The sequence below is a fragment of the Procambarus clarkii genome, chromosome 10 (genome assembly GCF_040958095.1).
Source record: "Procambarus clarkii isolate CNS0578487 chromosome 10, FALCON_Pclarkii_2.0, whole genome shotgun sequence".
NCBI classification, from domain to species: Eukaryota; Metazoa; Arthropoda; class Malacostraca; order Decapoda; family Cambaridae; genus Procambarus; species Procambarus clarkii.
Window position 1 is genome coordinate 26,834,271 of NC_091159.1, and position 23,002 is coordinate 26,857,272.

The 23,002-nt window shown below is 45.8% G+C and overlaps 1 protein-coding gene across 1 annotated transcript in view; it reads right to left on the minus strand.

The window, feature by feature from the left end:
- LOC123752326 (T-box transcription factor TBX20-like) overlaps positions 1–23,002 on the minus strand; it is a 142,830-nt gene that overhangs the window by 94,750 nt on the left and 25,078 nt on the right. The window contains exon 2 of the mRNA XM_069321776.1: positions 4,536–4,875. Coding sequence (XP_069177877.1) covers positions 4,536–4,875 — 340 coding nt within the window. The remainder of the gene's footprint in view (positions 1–4,535; positions 4,876–23,002) is intronic.

The following is a 23,002-nucleotide window of genomic DNA, read 5'->3' on the forward strand; positions in this document are numbered from 1 at the left end:
GTATCCAAGCCCAATATCAATCAGATTGCGTCCAGCGAAACACAACAGCTTGATCACTCCTCTCCTCCACCGCCCCCCCCCCCTCCCTCCTGCACAATCGTATTTGAACCACCTCATTACCACAAAAGACCATGCTAAGTAACAAGGTCGTTTGCCACGGTTACATGGCCATTATCGTTTACATAGCAATTATGCCAATGAGGACAGGTAATGAGGGAGAGAGACAGGGAGACGGACAGACAGACAGAGATTCGACAACACTGATGGTTACGAGGATAGAATAAGGTTCCCGACCACCATTAGAGAAGCGCTGTGACACCTGACGACAGCTGGAAGCGTGAGCTGGTTGATTTATACGTGCGAGTGACAGACACCTTGCATGATGTTGCTCTTTCTTGGACGCGCCAGGGAAGGTACAGTGTTGGTCAGTAAGTGTGTGTGTGTGTGTGTGTGTGTGTGTGTGTGTGTGTGTGTGTGTGTGTGACGGAGCTGGACATGTACCAGACCCAAGGGTTGAAGAGTGTTGCTGCAGTACCGTGGAGACTCCTCCGTCATGTTCCGTGCTCATAAAAAAACTAATAACAATGATTTTTAGGCGATGTAAGAATAGTAAATATATGCATCAGGTAAACAATTGTGATGCGTGTGTTTGTTTGTTTGTCTTTGTTCTTGAACATGTGTATGCTTTCGTGTGTTTGTATGTATTGTAGGTCTGGCGTGTGTTTGTGCGTCCATGTATGTGCTTGTGTGTGTGTGTGTGTGAATATGAATATGTATGTGTGTATAGTTAGTATTTGTATTTACTATTTTATGTCTACACGATCGAGTTATTAGCTCTTGGTCCCCGCCTTTCTAGCCGTCGGTTCTCTGATGTACTGTCTCCCCGATATGTTTTCTTCCCTGTATTTTACATACATTTCTCACACACATATCAGGCACACGCAAGACGAGGCGGGCCCAAAGAGCCAGAGCTCAACCCCCGCAAGCACAAATAGGTGAATACAACTAGATGGATACACACACACAGACAAATTAGAAAGGCGGGTCCCAAGAGCTTATAACTCGAGCCTGCAGACACAAATAGTAAACACATACACACGCATCCCCAGAAAGAATCCTGTATCAGTTGTCTAACTCCCAGATGCCTATTTATTGCTTAGTGAGCAGGTGCATCAGATGAAAAAACTCTACCCATTTGTTTCTACCTTTTTTGTGTGGGTTTCCCCTACAAACAAACAGACTATACATAACATAAGAACAAAGGCAACTGCAGAAGGCCTATTGGCCCATACGAGGCAGCTCCTATCAGTATAAACAAGTACATTGTCACAGGACATCGCCGTCAGACACAATGTCCCTCCCACTACCCAGAAATAACGAAAGCGAACTACCCTCAGCAGCGGCCATACGAAGGAAAGGCTGGAAACTGACCAACAGAGAGAGGCTAATTAAGTCCCTTTCTCCATGCTCTTGTTTCCAGAGGCGGTGGGCGGCGCGGGACGCTATTCATACATTACCAGCAAATCACCCTCGGCCATCGTGTCCACTTGTTCCCTGACGTCGGAGCAGCAAATGTCGCGTTAAGAGGCTTTCAATAGGTGGCCATTGACGCATAGGGTGGCAGGAAGGGTAGGCTGGGGTGGCTGGCTTGGGGTTGTGGGTGGAGGGAGGATGGGTACTGGCTTACGGATGTCTATCAAGTCGAAGCTTTGTCTCTTTGTTTACCTCCGAATAGTCGACTGTTTGAGACGCTCTTAACGCCCCCCCCCCCCCCCTTCCCCACCCCCCGTGCCTTCGGAGAGTTCTTGCGGCAGAAGCGATTAAAGGAGAAGAGATGATATATTATGATTAAGATTGGCTTTATAAGGATAAACGAGTCCGGATACGGGTGTTTATCCCTGTGAGCGGTGGCCGGGAGGGCGACACACGGGCTAACAATCCCCGCGAGGACGACAACAAGGGCGCGGTGTTCCGGAACGACTCAAGGGGTCATGAGCCGACCTACGCGGACGTTCAGCGATCCTCGTCCGGAGGAGAAAAATTTAGTTTGTGTTTTTGTATTTCCTCCCTGAGACAAACACAGACAAAACAAATGTTTTTGCTCAGCTAGCAGTCGGCGGAGTTGGACACTTGTCGCCCGTTGCTTCTTAAAGGCACTGAGCTTGAAGCAAGTTGCGAGGCAGTCTTGAGGGGGTAAAGATCTCTCATCTTTATTCGTGTGGCGGGTTACAGCGTACGTTGTGTAAGCCAGCAGGTCGTGGTGCTGCGTGGTAGCGCCTGCACGACCTGCTTGTAATGTGAGACGACCACCACCAGCAGTCACAGGCATGCTGCTGGTCACTGGCTTGCCCTCTGCCCCCCCCCCCAACCCGTGGCCCTGCCCTTCCTGACCTTCCTGACAGCACTGACACGACAGCCCCTCCTGGACGACAACCAGCCCCAGGACGACAACCAGCCCCAGGACGACAACCCCACCAGGACGACAACCAGCACCAGGACGACAACCAGCACCAGGACGACAACCAGCACTAGGACGACAACCAGCACCAGGACGACAACCAGCACCAGGACGACAACCAGCACCAGGACGACAGCCCCACCAGGACGACAACCAGCACCAGGACGACAACCAGCACCAGGACGACAACCAGCCCCAGGACGACAACCAGCCCCAGGACGACAACCCCACCAGGACGACAACCAGCACCAGGACGACAACCCCACCAGGACGACAACCAACACCAGGACGACAACCAGCACCAGGACGACAACCAGCACCAGGACGACAACCAGCACCAGGACGACAACCAGCACCAGGACGACAACCAGCACCAGGACGACAACCCCACCAGGACGACAACCAGCACCAGGACGACAACCAGCACCAGGACGACAACCAGCACCAGCACGACAGCCCCACCAGGACGACAGGCCCACCAGGACGACAGGCCAACCAGGACGACAGGCCCACCAGGACGACAGGCCCACCAGGACGACAGGCCCACCAGCACGACAGCCCCACCAGCACGACAGCCCCACCAGGACGACAGGCCCACCAGGACGACAGGCCCACCAGGACGACAGGCCCACCAGCACGACAGCCCCACCAGGACGACAGCCCCACCAGGACGACAACCCCACCAGGACGACAACCAACACCAGGACGACAACCAGCACCAGGACGACAACCAGCACCAGGACGACAGCCCCACCAGGACGACAGGACGACAGGCCCACCAGGACGACAGGCCCACCAGGACGACAGGCCCACCAGAACGACAGCCCCACCAGGACGACAGCCCCACCAGGACGACAGCCCCACCAGCACGATAGCCCCACCAGGACGACAGGCCCTCCGCCAGGACAGATGACGGCGGTGACGTGCTCGCTACGGTGTCATCCCTCGGGCATTGTCCCCACCGCGCGAAAATCAAATTAGAAACACATAAAATTGAAAAGAAGAGCTTAACAAGCGAGTGTTCTGCGCTGCGGGGGTCCCCTCTGAGCCAAATGGGCCGAGGGGAGGGGGAAGGGGGAAGTGGTGGGTGTCCTGACGGCTGGGGAAAGGGGAGGAGGAAGGGGACGAGGAGGGTGCAGGATTTGAGTGGAAGAAAGAACTTTTTTTTGAACTGGGTATATTCCCATCCATGCTGATTCCCCCGGACTACAGGAAGGCTTACACGCTATGGGATAAAATTCCCGTCTTGTAGCATGAGTAGTCAGGTAACCTGTACTCCGTTACAGGTTACCTGACTTGTCACAGGTTACGTATGGTCAGTAACCTGTACTCGGTCGACGAAAGATGCTTGAATAATCTTGAATCGACGTCGATCAGTGTTATTGACGTTGATTCAACCTTGATTGCCCGACATGTGTCTACTGCGCGCCTGCAAATTTTGGATGGACTATTAAGTGGGGAAAGATGAGGCGCGCTGGACAGAAGGTGCTCCTGGTAGCCAGCCGTTACAGGTAGTGGGACCCTTGTGATAGTTGTCACACTAGCCTACCAGGCAGCTAGTAGAGCGTAGTGTACCACCAGCAGTTAGTTCTCGTTCTTGTAACACGGTCTATCCACTTGCAGCGGTCGCTAGAGCAAGGTAAGGTAATCAGCAGAAAGTACTGAGCCATTACGACTATATAGCACTTGGAAGGGTTATGAGGATGAGGATTTAGCATAGGATGGAGGAAAGGAATAGTGCCTCACGACTTGGACGGTCGGGGTTTGAACGCCGACCTGCAAGAAACGAGACCGTCGCTCTACCGGCCATTCCAAGTGGTTAGTGGTCGGTAGAGCAAATGTCCCGCTTCTTGCAAGTTCTGTGTTCGGTTCTCGATGGCCTAAGTAGTTGGGTACATTCCCCTCCCCTCGCCCTCATATCCAATCCAAGTGCTATAGATTCATACAGGCTTAGCGCTTTCTCCTCACAATTACCTCACCTCATTTTCCTTATAACATGAGAAAGAGGGAAGAACTATAATTACACCTTCAGAAACTTAAGTGCAAACAAGAAATGTGAACATTTCCCAGGGCTTACCGTCCAGTTTTTGTGATGATCATCTCAGTTCCGAGTTCGAAGAACTTCTCCCAGAGTTCTTTGGTCTCCAAGTGACAATCAATGGTCTCCAGGTCCGGGCAGTTCCCCTTTGTCTTCATCTCCAGCTTGGATGACTTTTCTGAGTCTTTGTGGGTAGAATGGGAGTCGGAGGAGGTCGACTCGGGGGATTTGGAGCCAGGGCGGTCGAGAGGATCCTTGCTGCTGTCGAGGTCACAGTCGTCCTTATCAGAGACGACATCGATGTCGATGTCTTCGGCTTCGATGTCGGCACCGTCGTCCAGCTCATCCTCCGACTTAATGCTGGTCTCCGTGAGTTTCTCTGTGGAGGATAAATGTTTATATATATCATTACTTCAGCCCTCCGCTATGTGGTTATTATGTAGCGTATGTTGGGACCCCACTCTCTCTCTCTCTCTCTCTCTCTCTCTCTCTCTCTCTCTCTCTCTCTCTCTCTCTCTCTCTCTCTCTCTCTCTCTCTCTCTCTCTCTCTCTCTCTCTCTCTCTCTCTCTCTCTCTCTCTCTCTCTCTCTCTCTCTCTCTGTCTCTCTCTCTGTCTCTCTCTCTCTCTCTCTCTCTCTCTCTCTCTCTCTCTCTCTCTCTCTCTCTCTCTCTCTCTCTCTCTCTCTCTCTCTCTCTCTCTCTCTCTCTCTCTCTCTCCCCCCCTCTCCCCCCCCATACCCCAACACACGTCATAAACCCTGTGCGTGCGTGCGTGCGTGTACCCGCGGGCATGCATGTGAGTATTGCTCTCAGACGTGTTCATTTTCTGGAAAAGTTATTATTTTGTTGGCGGGAGGGAGGGATGTTAGGTGGGAGGGGGGGGCGTTAATTGTCAACAACTGTATATGGACAACCTCCACTCCCCCCCCCCAGATCCCCCAGCCGGCCCCCCCCCAAAGAACCCCCAGCCCTCAACTCCCCCCCCCAAGAACCCCCAGCCCCCTCCCCCCGAAGAACCCCCCCAGCGACGGCTTCGACGGATGGGACCAGTTTGTCATGCCAATATTTGCACACTGAATACGCTACAAATGGTCCAGGCTATAAACACATATTTTAAATAATATATTAAACCAATAAATCCGTCTCAAGGTGCTTTGAGAACGGCGGGATACTGGAATACCTGACGGTGTGGTGGTGTACCAGAGCGTCACCACCTCCCCCAGGAGAGGTGGTGAAGGGGGGTCTTGGGCAAGAGGGTCCCCAGGACCTCCCCCAGGAGTGGTAGTGGGATCCCAAGATCAGGTATACAAGAGCTTCTAACTCCACGTAATTTACCTTCGCGCGTAACTTCCATCAACTTGAACTCAGTTGAGGAATCTTGAACTAACTTGATTTAGCTTTATGTCTAATATAAAGGAAATATAAAGATGAACTACTTCAACCTCTAGAGGGTTATTAAAGCAACCACAACTGCTTACTGACTAACCAATAAGTATCTTTGTTACTAATTCCAAAGTAAACTCCTAGTGAGTATTCGCTGAGAAGCTGAGTATCCCTTTCATGTTGTTCACTCGTGCATATCCCATTATATAAAGTTGGGCTGATGCCTCCACAGTTGGGACAAGAAAATAGATGCAATATATGCCTTATATGTCGCAAGGCATACGTTGTCTTACGATAGGCGCACTCACCCCAACCCTGATGTCATGTCCTAATGTCATGTTCAATCCTCGTTTTCTGTTTTGGGTCCTCTGGTAGGTTAGGATAAGAGCACTTTAGTAACCGCGGTCTTCAGCTCACATAGTGTGGCAGTAACCGCGGTCCTCTGAATATAGCTGGTGGAAGTGACTGCGGTCTTATGAATTTATGGCCGTCAAATATGGCAGTTCACTTTACAATTATGTCTCTTTGTAAAGGGGAATTAATGAACCCCACACACACGCACACGCACACGCACACACGCACACACGCACGCACACACGCACACACACACACACACACACACACACACACACACACACACACACACACACACACACACACACACACACACACACACACACACACACACACACACACACACACGCATCAAGTCACCTGTCACGAGTCCTACACCCACACTTCAGCAAGCACCCACATCCGGGGATGCAAGCGGCGAGTCTCATCTCCGCTCGCCTGCTCTGGCCGCAGCATCAACACCAGACCAGACGAGGGTTGAGGTAAGCCTCTTCCACACGCTCGCTGACTGGTATGCCTCCAGTCCCGAATACACACACGCACGCACACACACGCACGAACGTGTGTACAAGAGCAAGAGTCTTGTACAAGAGTGTTTACAAGAGCAAGAACGTGTGTACAAGAGCAAGAGTCTTGTACAAGAGTGTGTACAAGAGCAAGAGAACGTGTGTACAAGAGCCTGCGGGATGAACGTCAACGCCTCCGTCTGCTACACTGGCGTGACCTCACCCCTCACTACTCACTACTACCATCACCACCACTACAACATCACCACAACACCACCACCACTACTACCATCACCACCACTACAACATCACCACAACACCACCACCATCACCACCACTACTACCATCACCACCACTACAACATCACCACAACCCCACCACCAACCACACCGCGGCCCTTGACCGTCTTTGTACCAACCACCACCACCACCACCACCACCACTCTCCACCTTAACCGCTGTACACGCCCTAATTCCCTCCCGGAAATATTAACTACCAATTAGAACGCTTACACCTCCCCCCCCCCATCACCCTACGTAGTCTCTTCCCCAATTCCCCCTCACCATTAGGTTACCCCCCCCCCACCCCCTATTCCCCTCACGAAAGACCCCTCACGAAAATTCGGTCAAATACTAACGAGGAAATATTCTTGAAAAGCTACAAAAAATGAAGACGTCAAAAATCTATAGAAAAGGAAACAAAATATTTATAAAAAAGGGAAATCAAGAAAATTAATTTTAAATAAAATGTCAAGAAGACAAAAAATATTGAGAAAAGGAAATTCTAATTTATTCAAACAGTATAAATTACTTTGTGTCAAAAATCAATGACAAATGACATGTAATATATTTCTAAAAAGGTATATATCGAAAATGTATCTCTTTACAAAAAAAAAAAAAAGGAAACGTCAAGACTTAAAAATGAATATGCTAAAATTCTTTAAAAATAAAATTAGGACTTGTCAAAAATCTGTCAAAGTAAATATCCTGTTAAGCACCATTGATGTTGATCTGTTTTTGCAGTCCTATCCCAAGTTTCTCAATCCATCCTAACTATCCCCGCTCACAACGACACAAATTATTCAACCCTCCATTTTGCCCAGGTGACATTTCCTGTTCCCTTGCACCAAGAGTACGGGGGCATAGCCGCCATAACGGAGCGTGACAGGAGCCAGGAGCCATACAATCTGCTCGAACTGTTGTGTTCAAATATTCTATAACGCGGACAATGATGATTAATCGAGCAAATGCTCACGTATAGAACAATAAATTGGCGGGTAACGCTACGGTACAGTGTCGGGGAGCACGGCTCTATAGGTGACAAAAGGCATTCAATCCATTTTTCAGGTGGTTCACAGCATAATAAACACTATGTTAGTGTCTGGTAACATGAAACTTGCCATGCTGGGTGAGGGCATAGAAAATACCTCCCCCGTACGTACACACACACACACACGCTCGTACGTACATGTAGACGGAACCAGATTTGTGTGTGTGTGTCTACCTTCCAAGCCTAGTAACTGTCGTAACGCCAGTTCTTGGTTTCGTAATAACGCTGGCCCGTTCGTTAGTACCTGTTGTTAGTGTACTGGTGCCTGTCACCAGTGCCGGGGTACTTATCTCTAGTACCAGGGTACCTATTCCTAGTGCTATCGTACCTGTCGCCTGTTTCCTGGTACCTGTCATCAGTACCTTAAGGGTTGCTGGGGGGTTTTTTCTCGGAAAACTCCTAATAAATTTTCTGGAATCCTCGCTGAATTGGTGTTATTTCTGTGTGTGTGTGTGTGCGTGTGCGTGTGCGTGTGTGTGTGTGTGTGTGTGTGTGTGTGTGTGTGTGTGTGTGTGTGTGTGTGTGTGTGTGTGTACTCACCTAGTTGTGTTTGCGGGGGTTGAGCTCTGGCTCTTTGGTCCCGCCTCTCAACCGTCAATCAACAGGTGTACAGATTCCTGAGCCTATCGGGCTCTATCGTATCTACACTTGAAACTGTGTATGGAGTCAGCCTCCACCACATCACTTCCTAATGCATTCCATTTGTCAACCACTCTGACACTAAAAAAGTTCTTTCTAATATCTCTGTGGCTCATTTGGGCACTCAGTTTCCACCTGTGTCCCCTAGGGCGTGTGCCCCTTGTGTTAAATAGACTGTCCTTATCTATGTGTGTGTGTGCGTGCGTGCATGCTTACCTAGTTGTGCTTGCGAGGATTGAGCTTTGGCCCTTTGGTCCCGCCTCTCAACTGTCAGTCAACTGGTGTACAGATTCCTGATAGGGGGGTCACCCATGCACTAGGAACAGACTAGTTCTAAGTTCGACCCTTGGGAGACCCACAAGACTTACTTTTTTCAGTCTTATATCTTTAAATCGTATATCTTCAAAGACTTATATCTTATATATTTTTCAAATATCTTATATCTTCAACTTTATCAGCGCTTGAAACTTGCATGCCACGTGTGGGTGCTTCCTCTGTGGTCTATATTATATTCCGCTATATTTTGCGGGAAACGCTGTGCGTATTAGTGGCTTTAGGTATTGTATGTACTACCTCTATCTGTAAATCCAACATTATGTTTGCAAATCATCTATGAAGGTACTTTTCCTGAATAAAAAATTTGAATTTGAATTTGAATATTGTGTATCGTCTTGTGGGGCAGTGTGTGAAAGGCCATCTTGCCGTTCAGGAATATGGAGTCCGCCCAAAGGAAATGCAACGAAGCTAGGGCTAGTACCTGCAGGTACTCAAGAGTCCGTCTGCAGGTACTCGAGTCCGTCTGCACGTACTCTAGTCCGTCTGCAGGAACTCGGGACCCCAACCGTCAACAAAACGGACACTGCGCTGAGCGCCAAAACTCTTACTGAACTCGGGCGTCATGTCTTTGTTATTAATATTGTGATAACGGCGCCCGTAGAGGCGTCAGTCTGGCAGAAAGGAGGGAGGGAGGGAGGGAAATGAGTGATGGAGGGACGTAAATGAGGGAGAGAGGAGGAAATGAGTGAGGGAGGGGCCCGGCGACATGCCGAGGACTATAGAATACCGACTCCGTGTTATACTTAGGATATATCATGCTTATATCACGCCGCACCCGGAGTGGACGAAGGCAGGAAGAGAAGGAAGCAGGGTGAGAGTTAAGAAAGGAAGGAGAAGGGAGAAAGGTAAGGAGGGATTTTGGGAGATAGGTAAAGGAACAGAGGGAGAGAATGAGGGAGAAGGGAGAGAGAAGAGGGAGGCCTATGGGACGCGGAAGTTGCTCACCACTGTACGACTTTGTTGTTGTTATAGATTCAGCTACTCGGAACAAGTTCCAAGTAGCACGGGCTATGGTGAGCCCGTAACTTACCTGGCACAGGAGCGGGGCATATAGCACGGGCTATGGTGAGCCCCCGTAGTGGATTTACCAAGCACAGGAGCGGTGCCGTCTGATGGGCCTTCCTCCCTCACTACCCGCTCATATATGGCCGCCTTAGTTACCTCTACAACCCTCGAAACACCACACTTAACACGCCACCTACACTACACTACACTGCCACACGTGAATACTTTGTGTAACTACCTCATTCACGGTAAAAGTTACCCTACTGAGTCCTTATATATATATATATATATATATATATATATATATATATATATATATATATATATATATATATATATATATATATATATGTCGTACCTAGGAGCCAGAACGCACTTCTCGGCCTACTATGTAAGGCCCGATTTGCCTAATTAGCCAAGTTTTCCTGAATTAATATATTTTCTCTAATTTTTTTCTTATGAAATGATAAAGCTACCCATTTAATTATGTATGAGGTCAATATTTTTTTATTGGAGTTAAAATTAACGTAGATATATGACCGAACCTAACCAACCCTACCTAACCTAACCTATCTTTATAGGTTAGGTTAGGTTAGGTAGCCGAAAAAGTTAGGTTAGGTTAGGTTAGGTAGTTGAAAAAATATTAATTCATGAAAACTTGGCTTATTAGGCAAATCGGGCCTTGCATAGTAGGCTCAGAAGTGCGTTCTGGCTACTAGGTACGACATATATATATATATATATATATATATATATATATATATATATATATATATATATATATATATATATATATATATATATATATATATATATATATACACATATATATGTGTGTGTGTGTGTGTGCGCGCGCGCGCGCGTGTGTGTGTGTGTGTGCGTGTGTAAATCACAAAAAATAAACACGCGATTAAAAAAATGTGACAGTGTCAGACCACGGAGGAAAATTGAAACAGGAATTTCCTTAAGTACTTTGGTATATTAATACATCTTCAGAAGATGACTTCTTCTGAAAATGCATTAATATACGAAAGTACTTAAGGAAATTCCTGTTTCAATTTTCCTCCGTGGTCTGACACTGTCATATATATATATATATATATATATATATATATATATATATATATATATATATATATATATATATATATATATATATATATTTGTGTGTGTGTATCCACTGTACAAAATATGAATATATGCCTTAGAGGCGTTAGGATGGCGAGAGATGTTTACATAAACACCGTGGCGCTCCCTAAAGACCATTTGAGGAACATTTTCAGCGTCACCAGTTCCATCCGCATCGCTAATAAGAGAGAGAGAGATGCAGCCTCCCAAGATGCTGAGCTCCTTCAGTAGTCTCCTGGGGGAAGAGGACTCGGTGGAGCAGGAAGCAGGAGAAAGATAAGAAGGAAGAGAACGCAACAGGTGGAGGAGGAGGAGGAAAAGGTTAGAGAAAAGAGGAAAGGGAGGAAGATAGACAGAATAGAAGTATCTGACCTTAAGGAGTGACCTTGTACATCTTCATCCCGCCCTCTCCCTCCGTAAGAAATACAACTGTATTGCATAACCACTAACAAAACAAACCTAATCTATTGAATCCGATGCATAAAAAACGTCACGATTACGGTGCTTTAATTTTTACCAATCCATTACATTTTTAGCGGATTGGCCGAATCCGTAAAAAAGTGAGACTAATTAAGTGAAACGAGAAATTGGTCTAGACTTCTTAAACTTAGGAAGTTCTTAGGAAGAACTAAGAAACGAATTTCTAAACTACATTTAGATCTGATAGATCTGTTCTAGACTTCTTAAACTTAGGAAGTTCTTAGGAAGAACTTAGAAACGAATTTCTAAACTACATTTAGATCTGATAGATCTGTTCTAGACTTCTTAAACTTAGGAAGTTCTTAGGAAGAACTTAGAAACGAATTTCTAAATTACATTTAGATCTGATAGATTATTCCGGGTTAATGAATTACCCGCAGAAAATTAATTGTCGTGTATAACATTGGAGAGAACTCCGGCCATGTCATTTGAACACGACGCGTGTGTGTGTCTCCACGACCTGTCGTCCGCCATCGTGCTCTGAGGGCCAACTGATTCTTCAGCGATTACTGGGATCTGGGCCCCTGGAGGGCTGGGTCTCTTCCCTGGAAGATTTGGGTCCTTGGAGCGCTGGTTCTGGTCCCTGGAAGAGTTCATAGTTCATCAAGATGTTTCGACTACCCCCTTCCCCCCACCTAATTACTCCTCTGGACTGGACGGTAGAGCGACGGTCTCGCTTCCTGCAGGTCGGTGTTCAATTCCCGACCGTCCTAATAGTTAGGCACCATTCCTCCCTCCCCCGTTCTATCCTAACTCCTTATCCTTTCTAAGTGTTATATAGTCGTAATGGCTTTGTGATTTCTCTTGATAATTACCTTACCTCCCTCTCAAAATGCTCACGATGGTTAAGAGATTTTTTTTTTCAAACGTTCAATGGCTATGGAAACGTTGCCAACAGCAACTAACAGGTTCTGGAACGGGTGCCGTTGACTTGACCCGTTGAGGTATACTGTATACTTTTAGCATCATTATAGACCACGAGGTCTATAATGACTTAGGGATGGTCCAACAGCCTGGTTGACCAGTCCAGCAACCCGGTCGACGACCGGGCCGCGAGGACGCTAAGCCCCTGAAGCACCTCAAGGTAACCTCAAGGAAAGGTACCCTTGTCATAATGTTGTGACGGAGTGGGGGACGGATGCCATACACAAGACATTCTAACAATGCCATATACAACATTCCAACAATCAACTAATCAGTCTGCCGGTCAACTGCTGCCATGTTTGCTTAGTTCCGACCAGTCTCCTCCAATCACCGCCCTTCCTTAGTCTCTGTGTACAGCGTTCCGATCTTTCCCGTGGTTCAGTGTGACCCAACTGTTGCTGGGTTCAAACTGTCGGACCTTCTCTCCCCTCTGTTAGTTCCGGCCCTTCGCCCCCTTCACCTGACAAGGCAAGCGTGCTTCCTGGTGTGTGTGTGTGTGTGTGTGTGTGTGTGTGTGTGTGTGTGTGTGTGTGTGTGTGTGTGTGTGTGTGTGTGTACTCACCTAATTGTGTTTGCAGGGGTTGAGCTCTGGTTCTTTGGTCCCGCCTCTCAACTGTCAATTAACTGGTGTACAGATTCCTGAGCCTACTGGGCTCTTTCATATCTACATTTGAAACTGTATGGAGTCAGCCATGTGTGTGTAATTACCTAAGTGTAATTACCTAAGTGTAGTTACAGGATGAGAGCTACGCTCGTGGTGTCCCGTCTTCCCAGCACTCTTTGTCATATAACGCTTTGAAACTACTGACAGTCTTGGCCTCCACCACCTTCTCCCCTAACTTGTTCCAACCGTCTACCACTCAGTATGTGTGTCATACTGTCTACCACACGCGTGTGTGTGTGTGCGCGTGTGTGTGTGTGTGCGTGTGTGTGTGTGTGTGCGTGTGTGTGTGTGTATACCTATATTCAGCAACGAGTCGGCTGCCGTACAAACGAAATAAAGTTGAAATAACACAAATACTTGACGTTCCTAACCCTGAAAGCAGGCAGGCAGGCAAGCAGGCAGACAGGCCGAAAGGCAAGCAGGCAGTCAGGCCGGCGGGAACACATCGTTGAAGAAGTGGATATAAAGTTAAGAGTTTGAGCGGTGTCCGTGCTTGTGTAAGGAGCCGACACAAGCCCCCCACCACCCACCTCCATCTGGGGTTGGCGTCCCTGGGTCGTTATCCCCGGGGTCTCCAGCCCGGGCTCCCGGTTCGTAACCCGCAAAATTAATTTAACTGGTGAAAGATTTATTTATGTAACTCCAGATGTCGTGGAGCGAGTCCTCGCCTCAGATTCGCCGCCTGCTCGCGGTCGATTCTGGTCGTGAACTCACCAACACGCCGTCGAGAGAGAGAGAGAGAGAGAGAGAGAGAGAGAGAGAGAGAGAGAGAGAGAGAGAGAGAGAGAGAGAGAGAGAGAGAGAGAGAGAGAGAGAGAGAGATAGAGAGAGAGAGAGAGAGAGAGAGAGAGAGAGAGAGAGAGAGAGAGAGAGAGTGAGAGAGAGAGAGAGAGAGAGAGAGAGAGAGAGAGAGAGAGAGAGAGAGAGAGAGAGAGAGAGAGAGAGAGAGAGAGAGAGAGAGAGAGAGAGAGAGAGAGAGAGATGTGGGAGCGTAGAAGAGACTCCACCAAGCTTGCCTTCTATCCTAGTATTACCTCCCGGGAACAAGTAGCCGGCAATATTATTAGGACATTATCAGGGTCATCTTCCAGCATGTAAATTAATCATTAGTGACTCTATAACTGCCGCTGGAGAGACATTTCAGCGAAGGGCAAACAGCCACTTAGGGCCGGGCCCGGTGTGAAGGACGCGATACGCACAGCGTGTTGTTATTGGCTCAACCGGCGGCCGAAAGAGACAAGCCAAATAGAAAAAGTTGGTGGAAATTGACTGTTATAAGAAGAGGGGGACGGAGGCGGCCATGTTGATCCACCGACTCGTTCCCTGTTTCTGGTGGGTTATGGCGCAGGTATAGCATAGCGAAAAGGAGGCCTGGTCGAGGACCGGGCCGCTAGGACGCTGAGCCGCGAAATCATCTCAAGATAACCTCTCAAGATGATAGCGGCAACGATTACCCATATGTGCACATACGCTCTCGCACACACATGCATACATATCAACAAGGGGGGGTGCTGATAACTGAGTGGACAGCGCTCTGTACTCGGAATCCTAGGGTCCGGGTTCGATCCCCGGTGATGACAGAAACAAAATCGGCAGAGTTTTTTTCACCCTGATGCCCCTGTTACTTAGCAGTAAATAGGTACCTGGGAGTTAGACAGCTGTTACGGGCTGCTTCCTGGTGTGTGTGTGTGTGTGTGTGTGTGTGTGTGTGTGTGTGTGTGTGTGTGTGTGTAGAAAAAAAATAAAAATAAAAATTAGTAGTTAGTAACAGTTGAGAGGCGGGCCGAAAGAGCAGAACTCAACCCCCGCAAGCACAACTAGGTGAATACATACACACACGCGCACAAACACACACGTACACACACACGCACACACAATCCCAGAACCCTTATCTATATTCCTTTTTTTTATTTCATAAGCGGTTAAGAGGGACATTATTTTGTGGTTACTGGAGTAGGGAGGAAATGAGCTGTTATTACCATACAGAGCAATATCATCCACTCCACAGTAATTACAGTAATGTAGCAGTCAATGAGGAACTCCAAACTCTTCCGTGACGTTCACATTTGAGCGGTGAACCATGGAACGTGCTCTTGTTGTTAGAGAGACTGTTGGAGTGTTCACTGGACACAGATCTTCCTTTACTCAAGAGCTTGTAGCTTCTAGCGCTTGTAGACTCCAGTACTTGTAACTTCCAGAGCTCGTACCTTCAGCAGCCGTGCCTTCAGCGGCCGTACCTTCAGCACCTATATCTCTAGCGCCCATGCCTTCAGCGGCCGTATCTTCAGCGGCCGTACCTCCAGCCCCCGTACCTCCAGCCCCCGTACCTCCAGCGGCCGTACCTTCAGCCCCCGTACCTTCAGCACCTGTGCTTTTCATCGCCCATGAAAAGTTCTGTGCTGCATTGTCTATGTAATCCGTTTTGTTGACAAAACATTGAGTTCTTATAATTGTTATATATTGCAGAGGCGCTTACAGTGAGTGTTGTTACTGGCGGCGTTCTTGTGTGTTCTCGTGAACACTAAAGGTTCCTCAGATTTACTTGTTTCTTTTGTCACGAGGGCCTGTTCTTCTCCCCCAAGTACCCCCCCCCCCAACCACTCTTTTAGGTTTTCACTTGTGCACAGTGGAGGGAATTTCTTGATTCGTTCTTGAAGGGGATTACAGTGTATCTGAAGTGGATTACAAAGTTCCTGAAGAGGATTACAATGCATCTACAGGAGATTAAAAGAGTTATTGAAGGGACTACAGAGTTCCTGAAGAGGACTGCAGTGTAGCTGAAGGGGATTTCAAAGTTCTTGAAAAGGATTAGAGTGTCTCTGAAGGGGGGTTTCTCGAGTTTCTGATAGGGATTACTGTGCCGTGCTGCCGTGCTCGTGTAGGGTAAATTGAGGTAATCAGAAGAGAAAGAGATTCTTAAAGGTTTTAATTTGGGAGATTACCAAGAGAGAAAGGCTGTGGGATTGGTCGATTATCAAATATACGAGTCAAGGATTTATTGCTGCAATAACAGTAGCAACATATAATCCTGCGCCGACAACAGTAAAGCCTGTGCCGACAAAACAGAAGGGCCTGTGTCGACAAAACATAAGGGCCTGTGTCGACAAAACATAAGGGCCTGTGTCGACAAAACAGAAGGGCCTGTGTCGACAAAACATAAGGGCCTGTGTCGACAAAACATAAGGGCCTGTGTCGACAAAACAGAAGGGCCTGTGTCGACAAAACATAAGGGCCTGTGCCGACAAAACAGAAGGGCCTGTGTCGACAAAACATAAGGGCCTGTGTCGACAAAACAGAAGGGCCTGTGTCGACAAAACATAAGGGCCTGTGTCGACAAAACAGAAGGGCCTGTGTCGACAAAACATAAGGGCCTGTGTCGACAAAACAGAAGGGCCTGTGTCGACAAAACAGAAGGGCCTGTGTCGACAAAACAGAAACAGCAATAGGGAGGTCTGTGGAGCAGTTAACATCCGAGACAGAAGATTACATAGACATACACAGGCTGAGGTATAACCCATAACCACATCTGTCTGCCCTACACCAGATGAAGGGCTGCGGGGTCTTCGCCTAGACCTACTATAGCTGGCTGTAAGACTCATAGCTCCACCTCGCAGGTTTGTCACACATTGGCACACAATCTGCTAGCCAGCACTAGCCAACTTCGGGTCGACCTTCAAGACCACGAGGACTGGACTAGTAGGAGACCAGGTACCTCATACCGGCAGGTCTGAAGGGACCCACAAGGTATATGAGACGATGGCTGTAGATGACACAACACGGTATGTGGACAGTGTCCTTCCGTGGTCAAGGGGGAGGAGGAGGAGGTCATGTCGGCATAGAAAGAAAGACATGAGACCGGAATTCATTGGCTACCGCACACACTCAGGTACCCAATCGAAATAGCTTTGAGTTGCCTGTTTTATCGGCCAATCACCTCACAAGAACAATCAAGAACAACAATACAAGAGCAACAATACATTCCTCCGTCATCCCAGCCGAAAAAAAATCGTTTAATGCTTAAATGCTCTTAAGGAAATACTTTACGATACGAAGACTAGACGGTAGAAATTTATTAACCTGATCACTGAAATAATTCCCCGGAGCGCCTAGTCATTGAGATGCTGTATGGATCTTTTCGACAGCCGTAGGCTTGCATTTTAAGCAGGAACGGTTGAACGAACCTAATAGCAACTACCTTAGGAAGCGGTTGGTATCGCAAAGGTTACCAAGCTGGGGCACTGGAGTGGGGTCGGGGGGATAGTGGGGGGGGGGGGGGAGTTTATTGGTATGTCGGGTTAGAGGAGGAGAATTAGCGTGGGAGAGGCCGGGGGATGGGACGGGCGGTGGGAGGGGAGGGTGGGGTTGGGCGGTCACTGCCTCTTCACGGGACCAGACCACTCACAAAGGTAAGCGGTTTGCCGCCAATGGCTTTGTTTGTTTTGCTCGTAGTTTACTAGGCTTGTTGACCCCCTTCCCCTTACCTACTCCCCCATTCTCCCGCCCTCTCCCCCATTCTCCCTCTCTCCCATTCTCCCTCTCACCCCTTCTCCCTCTCTCCCTCCTACCCCCACACACAAAAATGTACGTCTGCCATTTATGGAGACTTTATATACACTTAAACATATATTTACCCAATTCCTTGCGTTGTGGAACCTCGCCGACATCATCACACAGAGTCAAAATTTGATTTATTAAGAACTGCAGAACATCAGACACACCTCGTTGGAAATTGTCCCTCATCTTGAGATGTGATCGTAAACTATAACTTGACTTTTAGAATGGGATTGAAAATTGTCTCGGTGGGATGGGACTCAAGTATTTCCAGGATGTTGTGATAGGTATATATATATATATATATATATATATATATATATATATATATATATATATATATATATAATACGAAACCCGTACATCTTTTCTCACTCATGACGGCTCTGTTTACATTAAACAGTTAGCGAGCATTGAATCATCACAGTCCAATGTTGTTATTGTTATAAGTAACCTCGTAGTGCTTCGGAGCTCATAAAGTGTTTATTAAATGTAAACAAAGCCCCAATAATTTACATGCAGAGATGTACAGGTTTAGTAAGTAGCGTTGGACCGAGGCGGGTCGACCCCTGTGGGGCGCTAATTGATGTAATGTTGTGGCGTTCACCGCCTTACTACTAACTCTGCTGCTGTCACTGACTATACTCTGCTGCTGTCATTGATTATACTCTGCTGCTGTCATTGATTATACTCTGCTGCTGTCATTGACTATACTCTGCTGCTGTCACTGACTATACTCTGCTGCTGTCATTGATTATACTCTGCTGCTGTCATTGATTATACTCTGCTGCTGTCATTGACTATACTCTGCTGCTGTCATTGATTATACTCTGCTGCTGTCATTGATTATACTCTGCTGCTGTCACTGACTATACTCTGCAGCTGTCATTGACTATACTCTGCAGCTGTCATTGACTATACTCTGCAGCTGTCATTGACTATACTCTGCAGCTGTCATTGACTATACTCTGCAGCTGTCATTGACTATACTCTGCAGCTGTCATTGACTATACTCTGCTGCTGTCATTGACTATACTCTGCTGCTGTCACTGACTATACCCTTACTATTAATTACTACTACAATTTCCCTACTAAAGTTTATAATAAAATAATGATAATTATTACTGTCATTATTACTGTTATTATTGAGAAAGTTCACTAGGGCTATGAGGTGGACGCGAACCCACGACCATGGCCTTGCCAAGCCGCGTACTCTTCCACTAGACCACTGCTGACTTGGGCAAGTCATGGTGGTCTGGTGGTGAGTATGCGAGAGGTTCGCAGCCACCTCATACTCCTAGTGGATTTTCTCAATGATAAATATATCACGTTAATTTGTGTGTTTCTATTATTATTAATACTTATAATATATGTTAACAATATTTTAACCCATTATGTGCATCTGTAACCCTTTCCGCTACCGCCCACAAGATGGGTATAGGGTGCATAATAAATTAAATAAATAAATAGACTTAATTATTATTAAGTTTCAAAATTAATATTTGAGTATAAGTATTACATAGTCTAAATGTATATTTAAAAGTTCTTCGTAAATTTATTTAAAAAAAAAGTTCAATATAATATTTAATTCTCGTTTCAGCTCATTCTCTGTACGTCATCATTAGCTATTGTCTATAGTCGGATGTCTTTAATAATTGTATATGGTTATATCTATCATTAGGCTGTTTGGTAGCGAGGAGATAGTACGCTACTCTAAAATTATTATATGTTGCTAAGAAGATTGTCATAAACGACTATTATCACCTATCATTATATATCTAATAATAATAATTATCTACCACGATTGTATATAATTATATATCTAATAATTACCTATAATCAGTATCAAGTATTATAACCATTTTCACAATTATTAATGATATATGATAATTATAATAATAATTGTCTTTGATTATTACGATTGATAAGTTAATTCAGCAATCTATATACATCTATAAATATTATGTGAACACATGAAACATATTTATGAACACTCTTTGAAGGTATTTTGTAGGGAGCATCGTTGGGTCGCAATACTCACGGCTCAAGAATATATATATATATATATATATATATATATATATATATATATATATATATATATATATATATATATATATATATATATATATATATATATATATGTCGTACCTAGTAGCCAGAACGCACTTCTCAGCCTACTATGCAAGGCCCGATTTGCCTAATAAGCCAAGTTTTCATGAATTAATGTTTTTTCGACAACCTAACCTACCTAACCTAACCTAACCTAACTTTTTCGGCTACCTAACCTAACCTAACCTATAAAGATAGGTTAGGTTAGGTAGGGTTGGTTAGGTTCGGTCATATATCTACGTTAATTTTAACTCCAATAAAAAAAAATTGACCTAATGCATAATGAAATGGGTAGCTTTATCATTTGATAAGAAAAAAATTAGAGAAAATATATTAATTCAGGAAAACTTGGCTTATTAGGCAAATCGAGCCTTGCATAGTAGGCCGAGAAGTGCATTCTGGCTACTAGGTACGACATATATATATATATATATATATATATATATATATATATGCAAACAAGCCTGAATGGTCCCCAGGACTATATACAACTGAAAACTCACACCCCAGAAGTGACTCGAACCCATACTCCCACAACTGGTATGTACAGGGACGCCTTAATCCGCTTGACCATCACGACCGGACATAAGGAAGTGATAGCCGAGGCTATATGAACCACTTCCCCGCCGGCACTCGGATGGTAATCTTGGGCATAGCATTTTATCAAATCACCTCATTCTTTGGGGCACACGTGAGGAACACAAATGCAAACAAGCCTGAATGGTCCCCAGGACTATATACAAATATATAGACTATATACTATATTTGTATATAGTCCTGGGGACCATTCAGGCTTGTTTGCATTTGTGTTCCTCACGTGTGCCCCAAAGAATGAGGTGATTTGATAAAATGCTATGCCCAAGATTACCATCCGAGTGCCGGCGGGGAAGTGGTTCATATAGCCTCGGCTATCACTTCCTTATGTCCGGTCGTGATGGTCAAGCGGATTAAGGCGTCCCTGTACATACCAGTTGTGGGAGTATGGGTTCGAGTCACTTCTGGGGTGTGAGTTTTCAGTTATATATATATATATATATATATATATATATATATATATATATATATATATATATATATATATATATATATATATATATATATATATATATATATATATAATGTATATGTGTGTGTGGGTGTTGTACCTATTAGCCAGAATGCACTACTCGGACTAGTATGCAAGGCCCGATTTGCCTAACAACCCAAGCTCTCCTGAAATTATATATTTTTCTTATGGAAAGGTAAAGCTAACGTATAGGTAAAGGTATATATGAATAAATTTTGTTTAATTGGGGTTAAAACTAACGTAGAAATATGACCAAACGTAACCTATTGTAACATAACTAAGTCAGTAATTCATGTTCTTAATACAATATAATAATATCAATTCACATAAATCAAAATGCAACATTGCTGATTATAACGAAAAATCACTCTGCCTGTTAGGCAAATCGGGTCTTGCATATTTGTCCGAGTAGTGCGTTTTGTCTATTAGGTAGACATTATATATACGTGGAAGCAATAGACTTCTGTTGTTTCCTATATTCTTATATACAGCATATACATCTTACGTATTGTATAAGCATTCCAATTTTGCTGTGATGTTAAAAGGAAATTTTCTTTAGTAGTGACAAAAATATTTCAAACTCCTAATTAGATATTTTATATAATTTCTGTAGTTTAAAAAAATGCCGTATAGAGGATTTCTACGATGAAATTTTTATATAGCAAATAACTGGATATGTGACATCATACAGAAGACTGCTCGGTCCTGGATTTTAAAACCTAACCTAAGCTAACTTTACTCTACCTAACCTAGCCTAGCCTAGCCTTATACAGCCTAGTCTTATACAGCCTAGCCTAGCCTAGATGTCTAAGCCTAGGCTTAGACATCTAGGCTCTTAGACATCCTAGGCTCCTAACCTAATAATATATACGGTTTCAACAGAAAACGAGCTTTGTTGAATCGTCTTGCATATACGATAAAGTGAAAACCTCACAAAACATACGTTTTAAAGATTTACGGGTAACTAATATGATGTACTCCGTTTTCAGTCTTGTTTGCATCTATTGAACAGTTTACGAGCTTTGAAACCTCACAATACTGACAGGACGGCTGGCAGGCAGGCAGGCAGGCAGGCAGGCAGGCAGGCAGGCAGGCAGGCAGGCAGGCAGGCAGGCAGGCAGGCAGGCAGGCAGGCAGGCAGGCAGGCGGGAGGGCGAGCAAGGCGGGCGGGAGGGCCAGCAAGGCGGGCGGGCAGGCAGGCAAGGATAAAGTAACCGCTCTTGCATCTTCTACTCATAGCCACCGACTTAATTGGAATTCTAAAGAGGTTTTCACACCTCCAATTACTCTCCGTTAGGACGAGTAACAAATGGTCCATTACTCGGAGTTACCCCACAGTAGCGCCGCCCGCCTCGCACCGGTAATCCGCGGCGCAGCATCGCTAACTGCGCCCGCGAAATGATAGGATTATTTACCCGAGTAAGAGAGAGATGCTCCAGTGAGGGTGGTAGGTAGGTCGTGTAGTCCTCTTACTTCATGGATCTGGGTGCAATATATGTGTGTGTGTCTGTGTGAGATACGAGAGTGCAAGTCTGTGGCGGCAGATGCGAAGATGGACGGCAACTCTCAAAGTTATCATTACCAATTTTAGAAAAGCTGAGGGGGAAACTATTAACAAAATTAGGTACACTGCGTAATCTTCAGGGGAAAGTATTGTGTGCTAAAGCCACCGAAAGTTAAAACAAGTATTATATGACCAAACATGTAAGGACGTCTCACCACGGACACAGCTTTCGTTCTTTAGCTACAAGTATGTAGCTATAGGTAGGCAGTTACTGTTAGGTAACTACAAGTAGAGTAGTCCTAAACCCTCGTTCGTGGGTCGTTCTGGCTGTCGGCACACGCACACAGTGTGTATTCGTCTAGTTGTATTTGTGGGAGTTGAGCTTCGGCTCTTTGGCCCCACCTCCCAACCACTAATCAACTGGAAGTACAGCTTTCTGAGCCTATTGGGCTCTCTATCATGTCTACATTAGAAACTGTGTATGGAATCTACCTTCACCACATCACTGCTATTTGTTAACTACTG